At 49.6% G+C, this 24,157-nt stretch overlaps 1 protein-coding gene across 1 annotated transcript in view; it reads right to left on the bottom strand.

Moving 5' to 3' along the window:
- LOC146799057 (alpha-1-antitrypsin-like) overlaps positions 1–24,157 on the bottom strand; it is a 130,828-nt gene that overhangs the window by 35,326 nt on the left and 71,345 nt on the right. Inside the window, exon 4 of the mRNA XM_085626463.1 lies at positions 21,443–21,596. Coding sequence (XP_085482589.1) covers positions 21,443–21,596 — 154 coding nt within the window. The remainder of the gene's footprint in view (positions 1–21,442; positions 21,597–24,157) is intronic.

Raw genomic sequence — 24,157 nt, 5'->3', positions numbered from 1 at the left:
CCGCCTCCCTCACCGACGTCTTCCGCACCTTTGAGGCGATGTCAGGCCTGAGGGTTAACTGGGCCAAGTCGGGAGCTTATCCCTTTGGTCCAACGACGCCTGAATGCGACGTCCGGCTGGGAGGGGACAGGTTGCAGTGGCATCCCACCACCTTCCGCTACTTGGGGATTAGAATCTATAGAACCCTGACAGACGTTTTGGACGGGAACCTCCTCAGAGCGATCGCATCTGTTCGAGCACAGGTTGGCTACTGGAACACCCTACCCTTAATGTGCCTAGCCGGGTGGCACTGACCAAGATGATAGTGCTGCCCCGTCTATTGTATTACTTTGCAAACCTGCCTTTGTATGTTCCTGCCAAGCTGTTCCGCGACCTGGAGGCGCTGCTGCGCGGCCTCATCTGGAACAAAGGGAGACTGCGCGTAGCGTTGGCCAAACTATACATGCCCACGGACGCCGGGGGCTTGGCGGTCCCCAATATGGAGCTGTACTACCTCGCGGCGCAGATGCAATGGGTGGCGGGATGGCTGTGCGGCAAGCAACTAGAGGACACTGCCTCGCATGCGGCTGCCTGGACGCGGACACAAATCAATACACTGTTCCACCCGATGACCCGCAAGCCCTGCCCCTCCCAGGTCTACCTGGCAGTGGCGCGCAGATGTTTCCTGCGGTGCCTTCGCCTCACACGCGCGACTACACCGTACGCCCCGGGTTTGCCGCTCTTGGGCATGCCCGGCCCGACGGGACCGCTCACGGAGGCCCACTTTGCTGGATGGGAACAGGCAGGTGTAGCCACGCTAAGCGATCTGTATGTAGATGGCGACTTGCTTACGTTCGCCGCCCTGGCTGAAGACACGGCGCTCCCGGCGGGGCAGTTCCTCCTGCATGCCTCCCTCATGCAAACGCTCACGGCTTCCTGGGGCGACATGGCGGTGGAGCCTCCGACACATACCTTCATCCAATATCTGCACGTTATGGGCAATGGCGCGCATGTCAAACATTGGCTAGCACAGGCACTATTGGCACATTCGCAACCATCCACTTTGGCACTGAGGGAGCGCTGGGCGGCGGACAGGGGCAGAGACTGGACAGACAAGGAATGGGCGATGATATTGGCCAGCCCGACAAACATTCCACGCAACCCCCGCTTTAAACTTATACAATACTACATCCTGCAGCGTTCGTATCTCACACCTGAAAAGATTAACAGGTATTTCTTCCGGGCGGACGCACTTTGCCCGCGGTGCTCGCTACCGGGAGCGGACCTCTTGCATATGCTATGGCATTGCCCTGGTATACAGGCATACTGGAACGACGTGCTGTCACTAATTGAGCGCGGTGCTGAGGGACGACTACCACGCACGTGGGATGCATGCATATTAGGCTTATACAAGCGCACAAAAGCAAATAAAGCGCAGGCGTGCTTTTGGGACATGGGCCTCATAATGGCCAAACGCCTGCTCACCAAACATTGGAAGGCAGCAGTCCCCCCGCACATCAGACATTGGAGGGCCTCCTTCGTTAACTGGGCACAGGCGGAGAGTGCGGTGCTTCTCCGTGAGGAAACTGCAGGACTCCGGAAGTTCCCCATCGCCCAGCTTTGGGATGACCTCCTAGCAGCCTTTCAGGTGGCCTGCCGGGACCGAGGGATAACTTGAGCCTTTGGAGGGCATCGCTGCCTTGCTAGCTAGATGGCGACATCCCTGAGACCATGACAGAGATGGCTCCCGGCCCCCTCTGCTTGCCCCCCTAGCGCCTCTCGCTTTTGCCCTGCAGGAGACTGCTGCCAGACATCGCCTGCGGTGCGACTATGGCACGCGCGCGGGGATTGTTGCTGCCGCCGCAGTCTGAGGCGGCACGCGCGGTACCCGGATACGGGCTCAAACAGAAAGATATGATCACTCCGCCCCACTCAGGAGCTCCCTCCCAGACACAGAGGAACGCCTCACCCGCACGGGGGGGCAACCTAGGACTGCGGACGCAGACACAGCGGGCTCTGGGCCCTTTTTGACAGCCTCCTGTCCCCCCTCCCCCCTCCCCCCCCCGGCCTGCTGCTCGGCGCACCTCTCATGTGGCCCAGCTGTGCCCCGCTTGGCAGCTACTGTCTCCTCCTACTCGAACGCAGAATGATCTCCTCCTCCCCCCTCCCCCCTTACCCTGGACCTCGCCCGAGTTTATGACCCTAGTCCTGATCCCTCCAATCACACTACACACACGGGGAGCAGTTTGGTTGTTGGTTATGCTCCCTGACCGAACCCCTGCCCAACCACAGAAAACAGTTGCTGGAAGTGTTATCCGACGCCCCCGAGGCGCTGCCCTACCTAGCGTGCCCTGCGTAGCACTGATGAGGCAGTAATGGCGCGCACTAAGTGCAGGCAGCGGTTATGCCCGGAAAACGCGGAATGACCCACTCGAAGCGCACAGCGTTGCATACCAGGCTTACGCAGGCACTCAGCGGCTTGGGGAGCGCACCGCTGGGGGGACGATAGCGCGCCACGTATCGCGCGTATAGAGCTGAATTGCGAAGCTGCACACTGGGCTCGCCGGATATACACGCTGGCATGTAAGTCTTTGTGAGCTATACTGCAACCTCCTCGTCGCGCCCCAGCCTACACCAAGAGTAGGACACCAGGGCTCCGTTGCCCGGAGACCTTGGCATTTGGGGGCAAACCCGGTGCCTTGCGCGACTCCCCCTACGGGCCTAGGTGTTAATCGACGGCGCCGCACTGTGGGCTGGAACACAGCGCCATCCTCTATTGCAGGTAATGTGCTTCAGATACGACACGACAAAACACAGAAAAGCACCATAGACCCACTTTCACACAATGTACGCACCTGATTCCTAAGCAAATGTTCAACTGTTTACTGCCGCCGGACCTCCGGGTTGTCGGCTGAATGGCTGTGTCTCACCATCTGGACATGTGTGTCTTTGTATTGCTGATTCGACACGCTGGTTAGTGAACGTACATTGTAAGCTGACGCAACTGCGGTTAATAAAGGTTTTCAAAAAATAAAATGGATATGGATTGATTTACACTATACTTGGACATTTTTGAGTGGTGCAACTTGTGCTGTTGTTTTCTACTTTCATTCCATTTCTTGGAATAACACTGTGTTGGCGGGTGTTAATCAAGTTTGCACACTCCTGGTGAATGAAAATATTATCACCATTAGATATGATGGGTTAATTTGGAATCCGGTGCTATCCTAGAGGGATACCGCTAACTTTGTTTTGCCCTTTGTAACTCGTCTTATTACAGTTACATATGACCACTGCCTGGTACACTGGGACTGATCTCTTTCTGTGTTGGTGGTGCTTTCTTTAGTTGTCTGTTGGTGAGGGAGAGGAAAGCACATGCCATGGTTCCCCAATCAAACTGCATGAGTGCATCACAGAAAATGCTAGCAGCGACACTTCCCACTATGACATCCATACCCCTCATTGTGTCATTTGTAGTCAATGGTCCATCATCTGCTCAAGCTGTAAATTGGAAAGAATGGGTGGAGTGCCTAGAAATGTACTTTGCAGTGTTGGTATGATAGAAGACGTCCTATGCTTCTGTATTTGAGGAGTGCAGTCATCCACAAGCTGGGAAAGGCTACCACAGAGGCCAGACCACGTTCATGTATGGCACAGTAAAACAAGCAGTAGCTGCTCACTTCGAGCCATGTGCAAACCCAGACTATGAAAGTTTTCTACTACGCCAAGCTAAAAAACTGCCTGATGAATCAGTGGATGCCTTCACTGACCGCCTAAAAGAGCTGGCTGCATACTACTTGATGAAAATGATGAAATTCAATCCCAATTTATTCAGGGATATTTCTCAGTAAAACTTGAAGAAAGCAATCTTCAGGTCCCCTGAATGCCTATGACGGACATCCTGACAATGGGTAGGTCGAAAGAACTATCCAAGGTGTGAACAGCAAACATGGAAGCAGCATTACAACACTAAGTAAAGACAGACCCGGGTTATGCTGTCACTGCTGTAACCGATGCAAAGAAGAAAATGTGTACCAGGCCAAATTCTGCACCAAAACATGCTATGGGTAAGGAGGTTCATACCCACCTCAAGGGCCATGTCCAGCACAAGTAAAGAGGTGCTTGGCATGCAACAAGTTGAACCATTTTGCAAATGTTTGCTGCTCAGCATCCCAGAAGGGACAGTAGACAACGCCTGTCAATGTTATACACGCATCAAGCATCCCAGAGGATAAGGAAGACATGGATGATGATGACATCGAAGGGGCGGTCCCTGTCATACATGCTATGCAACCAGGCAGATATCCCTGAAAATGCATCTTGAAGTGTAATGTCCTCGTCACTGGTCATAAGTGTAGATGCTGATCGACACAGGAGCATCCATCAGCATTATGGTGCAGTCAGTAATGAACACTCCCTGTGCAGCCTGCCCTGTGCCCCACCACCACGCATGTGTTTGCATATGCGTCTAAAACTCCACTTCCGTTGGCCAGAGTATTCATGACAGAGATTACTCATGAATCACGCTCCACTTGTGCCAGGTGTATATCACCAAAGGAGGATCAGGAATGTTACTGAGCTGCCAGACTGCAGAGCATCTTCAACTTGTCGCTTTTGCCTTCAGTGTGCATCAGGAAAGTGTGGATGGTCTGTTGACAGAGTCTGCACCTCAATTTAAACTGATAATGTGCCTCAAAGACTGTCTGATACACCTTCATGTTGACACCTCGATCCAGCCTGTGGCACTGAAACACCGCAGGGTGGCATTTAACCTGAGACCGAAGGTGGAAGAAGAACTGAATAAACTGGAGCAGGCCAATATCATCGAAAGGGTTGATTGCCTGACTCCATGGGTCTCCCCAGTTGTGGTAGTCCACAAACCCAAACAAACTGGGGAAGTTTGGATATGCGTCAACATGCTCCTACCCAATCTAGCCATTAAGCGAGAACATCACTTGATGCCCACAATGGATGACATCGTGGCATAAGTGAGTGGTGTAGGAGAGTAGGATCTACACTTTTGTTGCCCCCACATTTTTTCTGATGTATACACTGGTTTCTTGCTATAGTCAGGCTGGGTCCCTGCTAATCAGGGCCCCAGTCTCTCTGTTCTCTCTAAACAACTTTGAGTGCATACTAGATGCACTAGTCATTGGATACTGTGGTACCATATGAGTCCCTGGTATATGGTACCCTAGGTACCAAGGGCATAGGTACTTCACAGGCCTGCCAGGGGCTGAAGCATGTATTATGCCACCCCTGGGAAGCAGACTAAATCGGACACTACAGGCCTGCTACTGCAGCCTGGGTGAGGTAGTGTTAGCACTTCTCACAGAGGTATAGGTTCCTATATCTCACCATACACACACATATAAACCTATCAGCCACCCCTATGGCAGGCCCTATCAATCCTGAGGGCAGAGTGCTTGGTTTACAATGTGAGGGGGTGCCTCTGCCTGAGCAGGGCCACTCTGCAGCTGGCAGGGTCTATTCCTTGTGGCTGTTTGTGGATGCTGTTAAACCATATACTCTTAAGAGCATTATAACCTCCCGGTTAATGCTCACTTTGGAATGACTGCATCAAAACATGTCGTGTTTGGTGTCAAACAACTTTGAATCAAACCCCCACACCACTGACTGGTGTGGGAGATAATCCCACCCTTCTAGAAGGGACGACATGTACCTACTGTGGTAACACGGTAGAAATCTGAAGGAGCCCTGGCATCACAAAATGGATGTCACCAGCACAGACACTGGGCTGTCCTCCTGCTGCTGACTGAAACTCACAGTGGAGGAGGCCCAACAATAGGCATCCTTTCACAGGGAGGTGTCACTACCTTCCAGACAGGATTTAGTGTATTGGGGCTGGGTAGGTGCACTTCTAGAGTGCTTTGAAGTCCTGCACTGGGGGAGCAGTAGGCTCCTCTGTGCATATGCCAGCTCAAACTGGTTCAGAGGCTACCTGTCCCTGCTCTGGCATGAAACTGGACAAAGGGAAGTGGGTGTAACCACCCCCTACCCTGACCCTCCCAGAGGAGTGGTCCTAGAGCTAGTCCCTCCCCTATCTTCAGTATAAGATAGAAAAGCTGGCCATTGCAAAGCAGATAACCCTGGATGACGCTCTACAAAGAAGAATCCTGGCCCTTCGACGTTCCACTACCTTTGGAAGACAGAAGAATCTCCCTTGGAGTCAAGGAGTGACTCCCCTGCTTGGCAGGCACCAGGAACTCTAATCAACGGTCGAAAATTTCCCGCTCCCACCGGAGTCCGAAGTCCCCAGAAGTGGATTTCCTGACTTCTCGACGGCTATTGTGAGTCTCCAGCAGAGCTGAGGCGAGTGGACCCTACGAGCGATGAGGAACAGCAATACCCGGGTACCGTGCACTATTGTCGATGTTCTATGAACTTGTGCTTTGGATCACTTGTGGCCCAAGCCTCCAGCAAGTTTTGCAGCGAAAATCAGAGGCCTACCCCATCCCAAGTGACCGTGGGCTCCTGTTAAGCATTTCCTCAAGAGGCATCTTTGCAATCCCTTGCCCGTTGGCTTGTGGGTCCCCTGAAGACTTTCTTATCAACTCAAAGGGCTCCCCTGGTTGCTCCAGGCCTGCCCTCACTCACCCTTGCTGGGTGAGTTCCTCAGATCTTGCTGTTCTGCACCATCGACTTTCTTCACTCTACACAAGACTTGCTGTTGCCAAGGCACCGCAGTCAACTGCAGACGTTGTGGGACACTCCGAATTCAGCTGCTGGTCATCGTCGATCCTTCCTGGAACTCGTGAGCGAAGAGTCAAAATACCCTTGATCACCTGAAATCACCCGACATCCGTGGGCATCCATCTTCCTGGCCCCGGGTCACTGGCAAGTGACTGTGAACACTGTCCCTTCAATTTTCAGATCATCTGCATCTAGAAACCAGCCTTGGATTCCACCAGACACTTCTTCAGTCATCGCAAGCAGCTAGTCTTCGGTCTCCATAGAAACAGCGACGCGACCCGACACCAAAAGACACCTATGCACCCGGCTTCCCTGGGTGAGGTAACTCATGCACTCTGGTGCCCTAGTGTGTGTTGGCCCTCAAATTACTTACCTTGTAAGTGGCTTGCTGGTAGACTTCCTCGAAGTACCCTAAAACTTTAAAAATCTAACCGCGACTTACTCCATTGTAATCAATAGGGAACCCGCGGCTGTGTTCACACACTGCATGCGTCTCCCGTGGGTCTGTTACTTGCCTGCTTTCACTGCAGTAGTGAAGCCCCAGCGATTCTACAGGCCCTAGGCCTTGTCATTCTGCAAGTCGACTTTCCTAAACCTCTTTTTCAGTATATGGTCTGGTACGCCCCTAGGGCCCCAGCCATATTTGTGCTTAACTTATTGTGAAACGTTGATATTTGAATGTGTTCCTGACTTGTAATCTCATAAAGAGATTAGTAGTGTGTCTAGAAATAAATACGTATAAATTTGATATAAATATACCTGTGTGGTGTCCTTTCATTTGGTAATTTAGGAGATTATAAGGTAAAACAATCTACTTTACATTTCTCTGAGACTTAGCCTGAAGGCTGCTCTCCACAGCTACCACTAGGATAGCTTTCTTTAAAAGGTTGTCTTAAACCTATCTACCATAAGAGTCGAATTGGACTGGTGCAAGGTGGCCACTATAACTAGTGACCAGCATATGCCAGGCCAACTTCTCACAAGTGGCTACCAGTGGTTCCCCATGAGGGATTTGCAAGCTAGCTATCACCAGCTGATGGTGGACCTGGAATCACTACGTTCTTCACTCACGTAGACCTAAGAAGGTAAAGTGGCTCAGTTTCGGAGTTTCAAGCACAGCTGAAGCCTTCCAGGACACTATAAAGAGCATAAGTGCTTGCTTTGAGGGAGTCCTCAATGTCAGTGATGATATCTTAGCACATGCCCCTCTGCTGGAAGAACACCTTGATCGCCTGAAAGCCATGTTTCAATGCCTGTGGGACAATGGTTTCACACTCCACCGAGAAAAGTGTGCTTTCCTCCAGAAGGCAATAGCATTTTATGGCTATCGATTCTCTCAGCATGGAGTGTTACCCGACCCAGCCAAAGTCCAGGACATCCTGTCAGCACCAACACCCACCACCGTTACAGGTGTGAGAAGCTTTCTAGGTATAATCACATACTGTGGAAGCCTCATTCGAAACCTGACTGACCTCACAGCCCCATTGAGAGAGCTAATGAAGAGTGATGCAGTCTGCAACTGGGAACCTGATCAGGAAAAGGCCTTCCAAGCAACTAAACTAGCGTTGTCAGCTGACACCACCTTGGTACACTTTCGCCCTGCCCGGAAATCAAAACTGTTGATGGGTACAAGTCCTACTGGCCTTGGAGCGGTGCTATCAAAAAGGCTGAACAATGGGAAATGGGCTCCAGCGGTGTACACCAGCTGTGCGCTAACAGAAACTGAACAGCGGTATTCCCACATCAAAAAGGAGGCCATCTCAGTGCACTTGCGCTGCCGTCATTTTCACCTGTATCTCAGTGGTTAGCCTTTAGTTTTTCACGCACGGAGCACGCGTGCCTTTTGGAGCGACTTCGCAATGTCAACTACGCTGCGCACTCGGCGAGAACGCATCATCTCGGCGACAGACTGGGCAAACTTTTAGCGTGGCTGATCTCGCGGGACGCCCGCTCCACCCCGGTGACGGCTGTACAGGGAGAGGGGGGGAACTAGTGTACACGCAAATTGGCATACATGACGCTTTCACTGCCCACTATGACGCGTTGTATCGCTCTCGCCTCACAGTGCCTTACTCTGATATAACCGACTATCTCTCCCCCCTGCCAACACCGCAATTGACTATTGCGCAGCAAGATGAGCTTGGCGCCCCGCTGGAGGCAGACGAACTCAGAGAGGCCATCTTTCAGCTATCCAATGGCAAACCCCCGGGCCCGGACGGGCTGCCGGCTGAATTTTACAAGGCTGGCTCGGACATCCTCGTCTCGGAGTTACTGCGAATGTACGCAGTGGCGGCGGAGGGAGCTGCTTTGCCCCCAACGTTAAACGAGGCCACATTGGTCTCTATCCTTAAACCAGGCAAGGACAGCACGCGAGTGGGCTCTTACCGTCCGTTGGCCCTGCTAAACACAGACTATAAAATCCTAGCCTCTGTATTAGCTAGGAGGCTGGCCCCTCATATACCCGTTCTGGTGCACCGAGACCAAAATTTGTCCCCACACGCCACGCTTCCTACAACATCCGCCGCCTCTTTCGGATACAGGAATACGCCACGCAAAAGTGGCCAAGGGCGGGATGTCTGATACTGGACTTGGAGAAAGCCTTCGACTCTGTCGAATGGCCGTACCTGAGGGCGGTTGCAGAGAAATATCGGCTGGGGGGGGATACAACGCCATGATTGACCTACTTTATGGCAGACCGACTGTCCGGGTCCGCACGGGCCGCCTCCTCTCTGATGCCATCCGGGTCCGCAGAGGCACCCGCCAGGGCTGCCCGCTGTCGCCGCTGCTGTTCTCGCTGGCCATGGAACCCCTGGCTGCGACTCTCAGGGCGCACGGACTGGAATGGGGTATTCCATTAGCGGATGGCCTGCACGCGGTATCTTTATATGCAGACGACCTGCTGCTGTACGTCAGGGACATAACTGCCATCCCCGCCTCCCTCACCGACGTCTTCCGCACCTTTGAGGCGATGTCAGGCCTGAGGGTTAACTGGGCCAAGTCGGGAGCTTATCCCTTTGGTCCAACGACGCCTGAATGCGACGTCCGGCTGGGAGGGGACAGGTTGCAGTGGCATCCCACCACCTTCCGCTACTTGGGGATTAGAATCTATAGAACCCTGACAGACGTTTTGGACGGGAACCTCCTCAGAGCGATCGCATCTGTTCGAGCACAGGTTGGCTACTGGAACACCCTACCCCTTAATGTGCCTAGCCGGGTGGCACTGACCAAGATGATAGTGCTGCCCCGTCTATTGTATTACTTTGCAAACCTGCCTTTGTATGTTCCTGCCAAGCTGTTCCGCGACCTGGAGGCGCTGCTGCGCGGCCTCATCTGGAACAAAGGGAGACTGCGCGTAGCGTTGGCCAAACTATACATGCCCACGGACGCCGGGGGCTTGGCGGTCCCCAATATGGAGCTGTACTACCTCGCGGCGCAGATGCAATGGGTGGCGGGATGGCTGTGCGGCAAGCAACTAGAGGACACTGCCTCGCATGCGGCTGCCTGGACGCGGACACAAATCAATACACTGTTCCACCCGATGACCCGCAAGCCCTGCCCCTCCCAGGTCTACCTGGCAGTGGCGCGCAGATGTTTCCTGCGGTGCCTTCGCCTCACACGCGCGACTACACCGTACGCCCCGGGTTTGCCGCTCTTGGGCATGCCCGACGGGACCGCTCACGGAGGCCCACTTTGCTGGATGGGAACAGGCAGGTGTAGACACGCTAAGCGATCTGTATGTAGATGGCGACTTGCTTACGTTCGCCGCCCTGGCTGAAGACACGGCGCTCCCGGCGGGGCAGTTCCTCCTGCATGCCTCCCTCATGCAAACGCTCACGGCTTCCTGGGGCGACATGGCGGTGGAGCCTCCAACGCATACCTTCATCCAATATCTGCACGTTATGGGCAATGGCGCGCATGTCATACATTGGCTAGCACAGGCACTATTGGCACATTCGCAACCATCCACTTTGGCACTGAGGGAGCGCTGGGCGGCGGACAGGGGCAGAGACTGGACAGACAAGGAATGGGCGATGATATTGGCCAGCCCGACAAAAATTCCACGCAACCCCCGCTTTAAACTTATACAATACTACATCCTGCAGCGTGCGTATCTCACACCTGAAAAGATTAACAGGTATTTCTTCCGGGCGGACGCACTTTGCCCGCGGTGCTCGCTACCGGGAGCGGACCTCTTGCATATGCTATGGCATTGCCCTGGTATACAGGCATACTGGAACGACGTGCTGTCACTAATTGAGCGCGGTGCTGAGGGACGACTACCACGCACGTGGGATGCATGCATATTAGGCTTATACAAGCGCACAAAAGCAAATAAAGCGCAGGCGTGCTTTTGGGACATGGGCCTCATAACGGCCAAACGCCTGCTCACCAAACATTGGAAGGCAGCGGTCCCCCCGCACATCAGACATTGGAGGGCCTCCTTCGTTAACTGGGCACAGGCGGAGAGTGCGGTGCTTCTCCGTGAGGAAACTGCAGGACTCCGGAAGTTCCCCATCGCCCAGCTTTGGGATGACCTCCTAGCAGCCTTTCAGGTGGCCTGCCGGGACCGAGGGATAACTTGAGCCTTTGGAGGGCATCGCTGCCTTGCTAGCTAGATGGCGACATCCCTGAGACCATGACAGAGATGGCTCCCGGCCCCCTCTGCTTGCCCCCCTAGCGCCTCTCGCTTTTGCCCTGCAGGAGACTGCTGCCAGACATCGCCTGCGGTGCGACTATGGCGCGCGCGCGGGGATTGTTGCTGCCGCCGCAGTCTGAGGCGGCACGCGCGGTACCCGGATACGGGCTCAAACAGAAAGATATGATCACTCCGCCCCACTCAGGAGCTCCCTCCCAGACACGGAGGAACGCCTCACCCGCACGGGGGGGCAACCTAGGACTGCGGACGCAGACACAGCGGGCTCTGGGCCCTTTTTGACAGCCTCCTGTCCCCCCTCCCCCCCTCCCCCCCCCGGCCTGCTGCTCGGCGCACCTCTCATGTGGCCCAGCTGTGCCCCGCTTGGCAGCTACTGTCTCCTCCTACTCGAACGCAGAATGATCTCCTCCTCCCCCCTCCCCCCTTACCCTGGACCTCGCCCGAGTTTATGACCCTAGTCCTGATCACTCCAATCACACTACACACACGGGGAGCAGTTTGGTTGTTGGTTATGCTCCCTGACCGAACCCCTGCCCAACCACAGAAAACAGTTGCTGGAAGTGTTATCCGACGCCCCCGAGGCGCTGCCCTACCTAGCGTGCCCTGCGTAGCACTGATGAGGCAGTAATGGCGCGCACTAAGTGCAGGCAGCGGTTATGCCCGGAAAACGCGGAATGACCCACTCGAAGCGCACAGCGTTGCATACCAGGCTTACGCAGGCACTCGGCGGCTTGGGGAGCGCACCGCTGGGGGGACGATAGCGCGCCACGTATCGCGCGTATAGAGCTGAATTGCGAAGCTGCACACTGGGCTCGCCGGATATACACGCTGGCATGTAAGTCTTTGTGAGCTATACTGCAACCTCCTCGTCGCTCCCCAGCCTACACCAAGAGTAGGACACCAGGGCTCCGTTGCCCGGAGACCTTGGCATTTGGGGGCAAACCCGGTGCCTTGCGCGACTCCCCCTACGGGCCTAGGTGTTAATCGACGGCGCCGCACTGTGGGCTGGAACACAGCGCCATCCTCTATTGCAGGTAATGTGCTTCAGATACGACACGACAAAACACAGAAAAGCACCATAGACCCACTTTCACACAATGTACGCACCTGATTCCTAAGCAAATGTTCAACTGTTTACTGCCGCCGGACCTCCGGGTTGTCGGCTGAATGGCTGTGTCTCACCATCTGGACATGTGTGTCTTTGTATTGCTGATTCGACACTCTGGTTAGTGAACGTACATTGTAAGCTGACGCAACTGCGGTTAATAAAGGTTTTCAAAAAAAAAAATGGATATGGATTGATTTACACTATACTTGGACATTTTTGAGTGGTGCAACTTGTGCTGTTGTTTTCTACTTTCATTCCATTTCTTGGAATAACACTGTGTTGGCGGGTGTTAATCAAGTTTGCACACTCCTGGTGAATGAAAATATTATCACCATTAGATATGATGGGTTAATTTGGAATCCGGTGCTATCCTAGAGGGATACCGCTAACTTTGTTTTGCCCTTTGTAACTCGTCTTATTACAGTTACATATGACCACTGCCTGGTACACTGGGACTGATCTCTTTCTGTGTTGGTGGTGCTTTCTTTAGTTGTCTGTTGGTGAGGGAGAGGAAAGCACATGCCATGGTTCCCCAATCAAACTGCATGAGTGCATCACAGAAAATGCTAGCAGCGACACTTCCCACTATGACATCCATACCCCTCATTGTGTCATTTGTAGTCAATGGTCCATCATCTGCTCAAGCTGTAAATTGGAAAGAATGGGTGGAGTGCCTAGAAATGTACTTTGCAGTGTTGGTATGATAGAAGACGTCCTATGCTTCTGTATTTGAGGAGTGCAGTCATCCACAAGCTGGGAAAGGCTACCACAGAGGCCAGACCACGTTCATGTATGGCACAGTAAAACAAGCAGTAGCTGCTCACTTCGAGCCATGTGCAAACCCAGACTATGAAAGTTTTCTACTACGCCAAGCTAAAAAACTGCCTGATGAATCAGTGGATGCCTTCACTGACCGCCTAAAAGAGCTGGCTGCATACTACTTGATGAAAATGAAGAAATTCAATCCCAATTTATTCAGGGATATTTCTCAGTAAAACTTGAAGAAAGCATTCTTCAGGTCCCCTGAATGCCTATGACGGACATCCTGACAATGGGTAGGTCGAAAGAACTATCCAAGGTGTGAACAGCAAACATGGAAGCAGCATTACAACACTAAGTAAAGACAGACCCGGGTTATGCTGTCACTGCTGTAACCGATGCAAAGAAGAAAATGTGTACCAGGCCAAATTCTGCACCAAAACATGCTATGGGTAAGGAGGTTCATACCCACCTCAAGGGCCATGTCCAGCACAAGTAAAGAGGTGCTTGGCATGCAACAAGTTGAACCATTTTGCAAATGTTTGCTGCTCAGCATCCCAGAAGGGACAGTAGACAACGCCTGTCAATGTTATACACGCATCAAGCATCCCAGAGGATAAGGAAGACATGGATGATGATGACATCGAAGGGGCGGTCCCTGTCATACATGCTATGCAACCAGGCAGATATCCCTGAAAATGCATCTTGAAGTGTAATGTCCTCGTCACTGGTCATAAGTGTAGATGCTGATCGACACAGGAGCATCCATCAGCATTATGGTGCAGTCAGTAATGAACACTCCCTGTGCAGCCTGCCCTGTGCCCCACCACCACGCATGTGTTTGCATATGCGTCTAAAACTCCACTTCCGTTGGCCAGAGTATTCATGACAGAGATTACTCATGAATCACGCTCCACTTGTGCCAGGTGTATATCACCAAAGGAGGATCAGGAATGTTACTGAGCTGCCAGACTGCAGAGCATCTTCAACTTGTCGCTTTTGCCTTCAGTGTGCATCAGGAAAGTGTGGATGGTCTGTTGACAGAGTCTGCACCTCAATTTAAAGGGATAATGTGCCTCAAAGACTGTCTGATACACCTTCATGTTGACACCTCGATCCAGCCTGTGGCACTGAAACACCGCAGGGTGGCATTTAACCTGAGACCGAAGGTGGAAGAAGAACTGAATAAACTGGAGCAGGCCAATATCATCGAAAGGGTTGATTGCCTGACTCCATGGGTCTCCCCAGTTGTGGTAGTCCACAAACCCAAACAAACTGGGGAAGTTTGGATATGCGTCAACATGCTCCTACCCAATCTAGCCATTAAGCGAGAACATCACTTGATGCCCACAATGGATGACATCGTGGCATAAGTGAGTGGTGTAGGAGAGTAGGATCTACACTTTTGTTGCCCCCACATTTTTTCTGATGTATACACTGGTTTCTGGCTATAGTAAGGCTGGGTCCCTGCTAATCAGGGCCCCAGTCTCTCTGTTCTCTCTAAACAACTTTGAGTGCATACTAGATGCACTAGTGATTGGATACTGTGGTACCATATGAGTCCCTGGTATATGGTACCCTAGGTACCAAGGGCATAGGTACTTCACAGGTCTGCCAGGGGCTGAAGCATGTATTATGCCACCCCTGGGAAGCAGACTAAATCGGACACTACAGGCCTGCTACTGCAGCCTGGGTGAGGTAGTGTTAGCACTTCTCACAGAGGTATAGGTTCCTATATCTCACCATACACACACATATAAACCTATCAGCCACCCCTATGGCAGGCCCTATCAATCCTGAGGGCAGAGTGCTTGGTTTACAATGTGAGGGGGTGCCTCTGCCTGAGCAGGGCCACTCTGCAGCTGGCAGGGTCTATTCCTTGTGGCTGTTTGTGGATGCTGTTAAACCATATACTCTTAAGAGCATTATAACCTCCCGGTTAATGCTAACTTTGGAATGACTGCATCAAAACATGTCGTGTTTGGTGTCAAACAACTTTGAATCAAACCCCCACACCAGTAACTGGTGTGGGAGATAATCCCACCCTTCTAGAAGGGACGACATGTACCTACTGTGGTAACACGGTAGAAATCTGAAGGAGCCCTGGCATCACAAAATGGATGTCACCAGCACAGACACTGGGCTGTCCTCCTGCTGCTGACTGAAACTCACAGTGGAGGAGGCCCAACAATAGGCATCCTTTCACAGGGAGGTGTCACTACCTTCCAGACAGGATTTAGTGTATTGGGGCTGGGTAGGTGCACTTCTAGAGTGCTTTGAAGTCCTGCACTGGGGGAGCAGTAGGCTCCTCTGTGCATATGCCAGCTCAAACTGGTTCAGAGGCTACCTGTCCCTGCTCTGGCATGAAACTGGACAAAGGGAAGTGGGTGTAACCACCCCCTACCCTGACCCTCCCAGAGGAGTGGTCCTAGAGCTAGTCCCTCCCCTATCTTCAGTATAAGATAGAAAAGCTTGCCATTGCAAAGCAGATAACCCTGGATGACGCTCTACAAAGAAGAATCCTGGCCCTTCGACGTTCCACTACCTTTGGAAGACAGAAGAATCTCCCTTGGAGTCAAGGAGTGACTCCCCTGCTTGGCAGGCACCAGGAACTCTAATCAACGGTCGAAAATTTCCCGCTCCCACCGGAGTCCGAAGTCCCCAGAAGTGGATTTCCTGACTTCTCGACGGCTATTGTGAGTCTCCAGCAGAGCTGAGGCGAGTGGACCCTACGAGCGATGAGGAACAGCAATACCCGGGTACCGTGCACTATTGTCGATGTTCTATGAACTTGTGCTTTGGATCACTTGTGGCCCAAGCCTCCAGCAAGTTTTGCAGCGAAAATCAGAGGCCTACCCCATCCCAAGTGACCGTGGGCTCCTGTTAAGCATTTCCTCAAGAGGCATCTTTGCAATCCCTTGCCCGTTGGCTTGTGGGTCCCCTGAAGACTTTCTTATCAACTCAAAGGGCTCCCCTGGTTGCTCCAGGCCTGCCCTCACTCACCCTTGCTGGGTGAGTTCCTCAGATCTTGCTGTTCTGCACCATCGACTTTCTTCACTCTACACAAGACTTGCTGTTGCCAAGGCACCGCAGTCAACTGCAGACGTTGTGGGACACTCCGAATTCAGCTGCTGGTCATCGTCGATCCTTCCTGGAACTCGTGAGCGAAGAGTCAAAATACCCTTGATCACCTGAAATCACCCGACATCCGTGGGCATCCATCTTCCTGGCCCCGGGTCACTGGCAAGTGACTGTGAACACTGTCCCTTCAATTTTCAGATCATCTGCATCTAGAAACCAGCCTTGGATTCCACCAGACACTTCTTCAGTCATCGCAAGCAGCTAGTCTTCGGTCTCCATAGAAACAGCGACGCGACCCGACACCAAAAGACACCTATGCACCCGGCTTCCCTGGGTGAGGTAACTCATGCACTCTGGTGCCCTAGTGTGTGTTGGCCCTCAAATTACTTACCTTGTAAGTGGCTTGCTGGTAGACTTCCTCGAAGTACCCTAAAACTTTAAAAATCTAACCGCGACTTACTCCATTGTAATCAATAGGGAACCCGCGGCTGTGTTCACACACTGCATGCGTCTCCCGTGGGTCTGTTACTTGCCTGCTTTCACTGCAGTAGTGAAGCCCCAGCGATTCTACAGGCCCTAGGCCTTGTCATTCTGCAAGTCGACTTTCCTAAACCTCTTTTTCAGTATATGGTCTGGCACGCCCCTAGGGCCCCAGCCATATTTGTGCTTAACTTATTGTGAAACGTTGATATTTGAATGTGTTCCTGACTTGTAATCTCATAAAGAGATTAGTAGTGTGTCTAGAAATAAATACGTATAAATTTGATATATATATACCTGTGTGGTGTCCTTTCATTTGGTAATTTAGGAGATTATAAGGTAAAACAATCTACTTTACATTTCTCTGAGACTTAGCCTGAAGGCTGCTCTCCACAGCTACCACTAGGATAGCTTTCTTTAAAAGGTTGTCTTAAACCTATCTACCATAAGAGTCGAATTGGACTGGTGCAAGGTGGCCACTATAACTAGTGACCAGCATATGCCAGGCCAACTTCTCACAAGTGGCTACCAGTGGTTCCCCATGAGGGATTTGCAAGCTAGCTATCACCAGCTGATGGTGGACCTGGAATCACTACGTTCTTCACTCACGTAGACCTAAGAAGGTAAAGTGGCTCAGTTTCGGAGTTTCAAGCACAGCTGAAGCCTTCCAGGACACTATAAAGAGCATAAGTGCTTGCTTTGAGGGAGTCCTCAATGTCAGTGATGATATCTTAGCACATGCCCCTCTGCTGGAAGAACACCTTGATCGCCTGAAAGCCATGTTTCAATGCCTGTGGGACAATGGTTTCACACTCCACCGAGAAAAGTGTGCTTTCCTCCAGAAGGCAATAGCATTTTATGGCTATCGATTCTCTCAGCATGGAGTGTTACCCGACCCAGCCAAAGTCCAGGACATCCTGTCAGCACCAACACCCACCACCGTTACAGGTGTGAGAAGCTTTCTAGGTATAATCACATACTGTGGAAGCCTCATTCGAAACCTGACTGACCTCACAGCCCCATTGAGAGAGCTAATGAAGAGTGATGCAGTCTGCAACTGGGAACCTGATCAGGAAAAGGCCTTCCAAGCAACTAAACTAGCGTTGTCAGCTGACACCACCTTGGTACACTTTCGCCCTGCCCGGAAATCAAAACTGTTGATGGGTACAAGTCCTACTGGCCTTGGAGCGGTGCTATCAAAAAGGCTGAACAATGGGAAATGGGCTCCAGCGGTGTACACCAGCTGTGCGCTAACAGAAACTGAACAGCGGTATTCCCACATCAAAAAGGAGGCCATCTCAGTGCACTTGCGCTGCCGTCATTTTCACCTGTATCTCAGTGGTTAGCCTTTAGTTTTTCATACAGGCCATAAACTCCTATCCCGCTATTCATGGGGTCATCCTCAAAACCCAGCTGAGAATCAAAAAATGGATTTTAAAACTACAGGAGTACAATTTCACTTTGTCTGTCACTCGGGAACTCAGAATTCAGCAGATTATCTATCGAGACATTCAAGACCGGCCACAGAGAAAGAAGAGTTGGACATGGAAGAAGTAGAGCAGTACATCAGGCTGGTAAGGGAACGGTCCAGACCGCAACCCATTTCTCCCAAAGAGACTGTAAAGGCCACAGCTGATGAAGAGTGTCTCTAGTGGCTATATCAGCGGTAGCTTCCAAAAGATGGTGCACCTTAATCAGTAAAATGTTATGTTATGTTATGTTATAATATTTCTAAAGCGCAAACTGTTACCTGAAGATGTCCTGGTGCTATCTACAGAGAATCTCCCAAAGAGCTCACCAAAAAGGCCGCAGATTAAGCATTAAACATCCAGGTTTTTAAGGCTTTCCTAAAAGCCATGAGATCCATACTATTTCGAAGCTGAAATGGGAGGGCATTCCAAGCTTTGGCTGCCCCCACCCGAAAACTCCTGCCTCCCCAGCCGGCATTTCTTAAGGTTGGAACTGCTACCAATTTAGCTCCTAGGGAGCGCAGTGGTCTATTCGGAACATACCACTGAAACTGCTGCTTCAGATGTTCTGGGCCAGTCTCGTGAAGAGCTTTAAAAACGGTGCAGAGTGACTTAAACTGCACCCGTTTCTTAATAGGCAGCCAGTGGAGTCTTCTGATGTCGCCAGAAACAGAGGCGAACTTAGGTGTCCCTGTAAGCAGTCTGGCGGCCGAGTTCGGTAGAAGTGCCCTATCGGACGGTGGAAATGAGATTAGCATTAGCCTCCATGCAAAAATTACATGCAGATCTGACAGTGTCTCCTGAAGGTTGTCTTATAAAAGGCTTCTATCTATGGGCCTCTACAAGGAGTGGTTAATCTTGCTCACTTAGCTCATTAAGAAATTGTCAAGAAAAAGTCTGACTGAGATGGAAGGTCTGGTTTCTGAGTTTAGGCAACCTAGGTGAACAAACATTACGCCAGTGCCCACTGTGTCAAGCTGCAGGGCCAGTGGAACCACCAACACCAATCAGCACTGAATATGTCTTACCACTACCGTGGCAGAAATATGGGAGGCACATGTTGGTTGTCATAGATGACTTTTCGAAATATTCAGAAATTGAAGTCATCTGGAGAAAGTTATGGCCAGCCACGGGCTTCTCAAAGAATTGCGCACTGACAATTGGTCTTCATTGTTGAGTCAGGAGTTTACAGAATATTACAGTCCTGAGGCATTCATCACTGTAAAGTCACGCCCCGTGGCCACAAGTGAATGGAGAAGCACACTTTAAACAAAGTGCTCTGGATTGCTTTGGCCAATAGACAAAACATGGAATGTGCTCTTTACGCGCTCCTTTGAGAATTCACTCAACAGCACATTTCGGCATTGAGCTCCCTGTGTTTGAACTAACCAGAAGGTGATGTAATTCCTCAGATTAAAGGGCCATCAACAATGCAGAAACAAGTTACTGAAAGTCCGCAGAGCCAAATGACCTTCCATCATGGTTGGCAATCAGGTGATGGTGAAAAATAGGTATTCACGGAGAAAGTTTATGCTTCCTTTTGAGACTGATCCATGGTGGGTGCAGCCAGTGAAAGATACAATGATCACTGCTCAGCAGGCTTGAGAGACCATCACAAGGAATGGGTCCTTCTTTAAACACTATTAACTCCAGTGAATCGGCCCAGGAAAGATCTCTTTGCAGCCCCAGGAGGTGAAGCATAGAAGAACGAAGATGTTTTCCCCACCAGGCATCCCAGATCAATGGATTCTACTCCAATTGCGGTGTTGTCCCTAGAAGACTGGAGATGCCCTTGCTCTGAGCTGAATCTAGTTGTTACCTCTGATTCTAGCCAACATCCGTGGCTGGCAAGGCGAGATGAGATGAGTGAAGAAGCCACTCTTCAAGGGAGGGAAAGGTACTATCTCCGACCCTGTCTTGCAAGATCTTCTCGTCTGAAGGATTTCATAATATACTGAATCATTGTTATGTTTTTGTCTGTATGTTTCTCTCTCTCTCTCTCTCGCTCTCTCTCTCTATCACACACACACTCTGTCTGATGCTATCTAAATCATCTCCAGGACTGGAAGCCACAAATTTAGTGAATCTGTTTTTTCCTTCTGGTTTGTTTTGCTTAAGATAGAAGAGGAATGTTATGTTTGGTCAGTGGGTAGGCCCACTGTAAGCTGAGGCAGGAAGGGTGTTCATGAATTGAACCCTCCAACCATGCACCATATAGTGCAGGCTATGATGTAGGGATAGAAAGTAATACAAATGCCCAAAGCACAAACCTCCTGGCTATGTAACCACCCATCGCTGTCTGTGAATGTTATTATGCTGGGGCCCGGTGCACAATACACCAGGCCATGAAGAGTCGGGCCTGTAACAGTGGTGAGCCGGAATGGGGGGGGGATCCTCTGGTTACTTTGCAGGAGGGCTCCTTCAAGTCTCCTTATGCCATTGTGCTACGCCTAAAGAGCTATTCCATCATGAGTGTGGTAAAATTACACCTCGGGAACAAAGTGAATGACCAGAACGCGAACAGCTGTTATTCACAACACATATATTTTTTGCACTGTTATCTTAGAGGGAAATGCACCCTGACATCGAAAATCGATGCAAGGATGCTTTTTGCTGTAAAATATAACACCAAATTCTTGATATTCAATGCATTATTTGCAATTTGCGTAGTTACGAGTAATTTCATGTAATTTTTCAAATGTTTTGAGTGATTATGCTTAAGCAAATTTTGCAAATTTCCCTCACCCCTGGTATCTTGTAAAAAGTTAGTGGTCTGAGATCATGTTGTGCATAGCCTCATGATTAATTTGGAAAAATATAAAGGAATTCAATTTCCTTTTTTAAATCGAAGCTAAACCATTTGGGCTGTTGTAGTAGTCACTGAGGATCCTTCCGGGCCACTGTCTCCTTAGTGAGCCCCTTCATTCCCAGCCTACTTCTTTTACTATTGATTAGTCATTACTTCATCAATTATTCACCGTGAGGCTTATGAGAGCTCTCTGAGCCCACAGCCTCTCCATGGTTCCATTTTTACTCACTGAGTATGCTAGAAAAAAAGAAAGGCTAGAAAAATGGTAAGCATGTGTACTATCACATCAATGTGTAATGAAACTTTCTTGAAATTTGTAGTTTGAAATACTAATGTGAGATGCGCTGTTTAGTAGGATGCAATTTAATCTGATCGCTCAAACATCTTACTTTAGATACTTTCAAATTTGGTTCTCCAGTGATTCCCGAAAAATCTGCGTGGTCGTGGAACATATCAGTCATTCCTAAATCTTCAAGTATGTCTTTTAACTCCAGAGTGGTTGAGATGGAGAACCTTGGTAGAAAGAGATCCACAGGGCCCCTTCTGCAGAGAGACAAGTACACAAACAAACATGCCTTAGCAATGTGGAAGGAATATTTGATTACTTTCATGAAATGGCCACAAACCTAGCATCTAGAAAATTGTTAATGCAGAAATCATTAAGGACATTTAGAAATCAAGATGTACCACAGAAAAAGGTGTATCTGCAAGCTGGCTATGAAGAAGCATTTGGCAAACAGACAGCCCATGTTTACTGCAGCTTCTGCAAGAAATGTTATCAGCTGCCACGTGGAAACAATTAATTATAATATCACACATTGTCACTTAAAACCTCTGCATTGTGTTTTCTGAGGTATTGTGATTTAGGAACATTCTTACAGTTTCTATGCAGAGAAATCAGTACTAATTTGTTCACTATTCAGTTTAGTCGGTCAGATGGTAAATATATTTTCTGTCATTGCAATCTCTGCATTTAGACTGTGGTCTGATTCCTACAAAATGTAGTTCTACCTTTCTTTCTATGATTGCTCACAACTGTTGTCAATGATGCTGCTGTGAATATCATACATAGATGTAATGTACTGAGGCCAAGAGGCAGTTGCAATACAATACTGGTCTGTGGGCAGCAGAACTTTGAACACCTGGGACAGTGGGCATACAGAAGCATTATGGGTGGCCAACTCTAAGATGGTAAGGCTGGAACTAGCTTATGTCATGTGACGACAGTGTTAGAAATAGGGTCTCTAGTTGGCAGAGATTTGCACCAGTAGCGGCTGGTGTCTGGGTTGAGTGGTAGGGCGGGGTGGGTGGGGTGGGGTGATGAATGATGACAGCAAAACAATATAAAATAACTTATCGCCACTTTTCTGCTCCTTACCACCACAGGCTCCCAGAATCCCCTGTGGACAATCCTGACGCTGCACAAAAGTTTTAGTTATTAGTTTGCGTCAAAATACATGGGTGGAGGCACTGGAAAGTCCATGCACCACACATGTATTGCCTACTTGATGCAAGGTAATGCAAGGCAGCCCTATGTGTTGCTTTTTTTTTTTTTTACAAATCCAAGCCACGCAAATCAAGATTTGCATAGGTTTGCAAATCCCAAACTAGTTTTTGCACTGGGGCTGTGCCAAAAATAGAGCCGCAACCCCGATATAAAATCTTAATAAATCTGGGCGTCAACTTATACATTTGGGCCCAGATTTACTAACATTTGGGCAAACGCAGCAAGACAACTTGCTGTGCAGGGTCAATTAGAGAGAGGAGGAATACGCCACATTTACTAAGGTATGCTGCATTCCTGCTCTCTCCGTGCTAGCACATTGAGTGGTGCCTAGTGCCAATTCAGGCACCCTTGCGCCATGGTGCAAGAATGCATGGTTTCAGGCAGGGTTTTATGTGTGCAGGAAGACACACCTTCCTACACATAAGCAATCCTTTTAGGCATTTTGTTTTTTCTATATGTGCTGTAGAATGCAACACATGTATAAAGAGGTAATAGCAAGATGAAATAAAGTTATTTTTCCTTGTTACACCTCTGTTGAGATGGCGTACCATTTAGATGCATTCCCAGCTTTATTAGTCTTAGTAAATATGGGATTGCACCAAAATCCATGGGTGGACGTCAGGGAAGTCTCACACTCCACTTATGGTCCATCCCCCTCAAAGCAGAGTAACACAAGGAAGTGACTTGCGTTGTCTTGCTTTACTCAGGTTCTGGTTCATTAATAAAATGCATAGTTAATTAAAAACATTACACATAAAAATAACACATTAAAACTATGGAACAAACTCAATTTTGAAAACTTAAGAAACACAACCAACATCCAATACAGATCTAGACACTCTGGGCCCGATTCACAGAACTAACTTAAGACAAAATCCTAAACTTACTACCATTTTGGTATTCACAGAAGGCACTTACTCATTTTGGTATTCACAGAAGGCACTTACTCATTTCGGTATTCACAGAAGTTAGGAGTCCTAACTTTAGGACTCCTAAATGCCTTCTGTGAATACCGAAAGTCTTAAAATTCGGATTTTTCTTAGTTTAGTAGTAGTATAGTTAGGACTCCTAACTTTAGGACTCCTAAATGCCTTCTGTGAATACCAAAAGTCTTAAAATTGGGATTTTTCTCAATTTAGTAGTCCTAAGTTTAGGACTCCTAAGTTTAGGACTCCTAAATGCCTTCTGTGAATACCGAAAGCCTTAAAATTAGTATTTTTCTCAGTTTAGTAGTAGTATAGTTAGGACTCCTAACTTTAGGACTCCTAAATGCCTTCTGTGAATACCGAAAGTCTTAAAATTAGGATTTTTCTCAATTTAGTAGTCCTAAATCTAAATTTAGGACTACTAAATTGAGAAAAATCCCAATTTTAAGACTTTCTGTATTCACAGAAGGCATTTAGGAGTCCTAAAGTTAGGAGTCCTAAATTTAGGACTACTAAATTGAGAAAAATCCCAATTTTAAGACTTTCGGTATTCACAGAAGGCATTTAGGAGTCCTAAAGTTAGGAGTCCTAACTATACTACTACTAAACTGAGAAAAATCCGAATTTTAAGACTTTCGGTATTCACAGAAGGCATTTAGGAGTCCTAAAGT

Source organism: Triturus cristatus, chromosome 9 (genome assembly GCF_964204655.1).
Source record: "Triturus cristatus chromosome 9, aTriCri1.1, whole genome shotgun sequence".
Taxonomy (NCBI): Eukaryota; Metazoa; Chordata; class Amphibia; order Caudata; family Salamandridae; genus Triturus; species Triturus cristatus.
The sequence above is the reverse complement of the archived record's forward strand: the minus strand, read 5'-3'. Positions and strand labels throughout refer to the sequence as shown.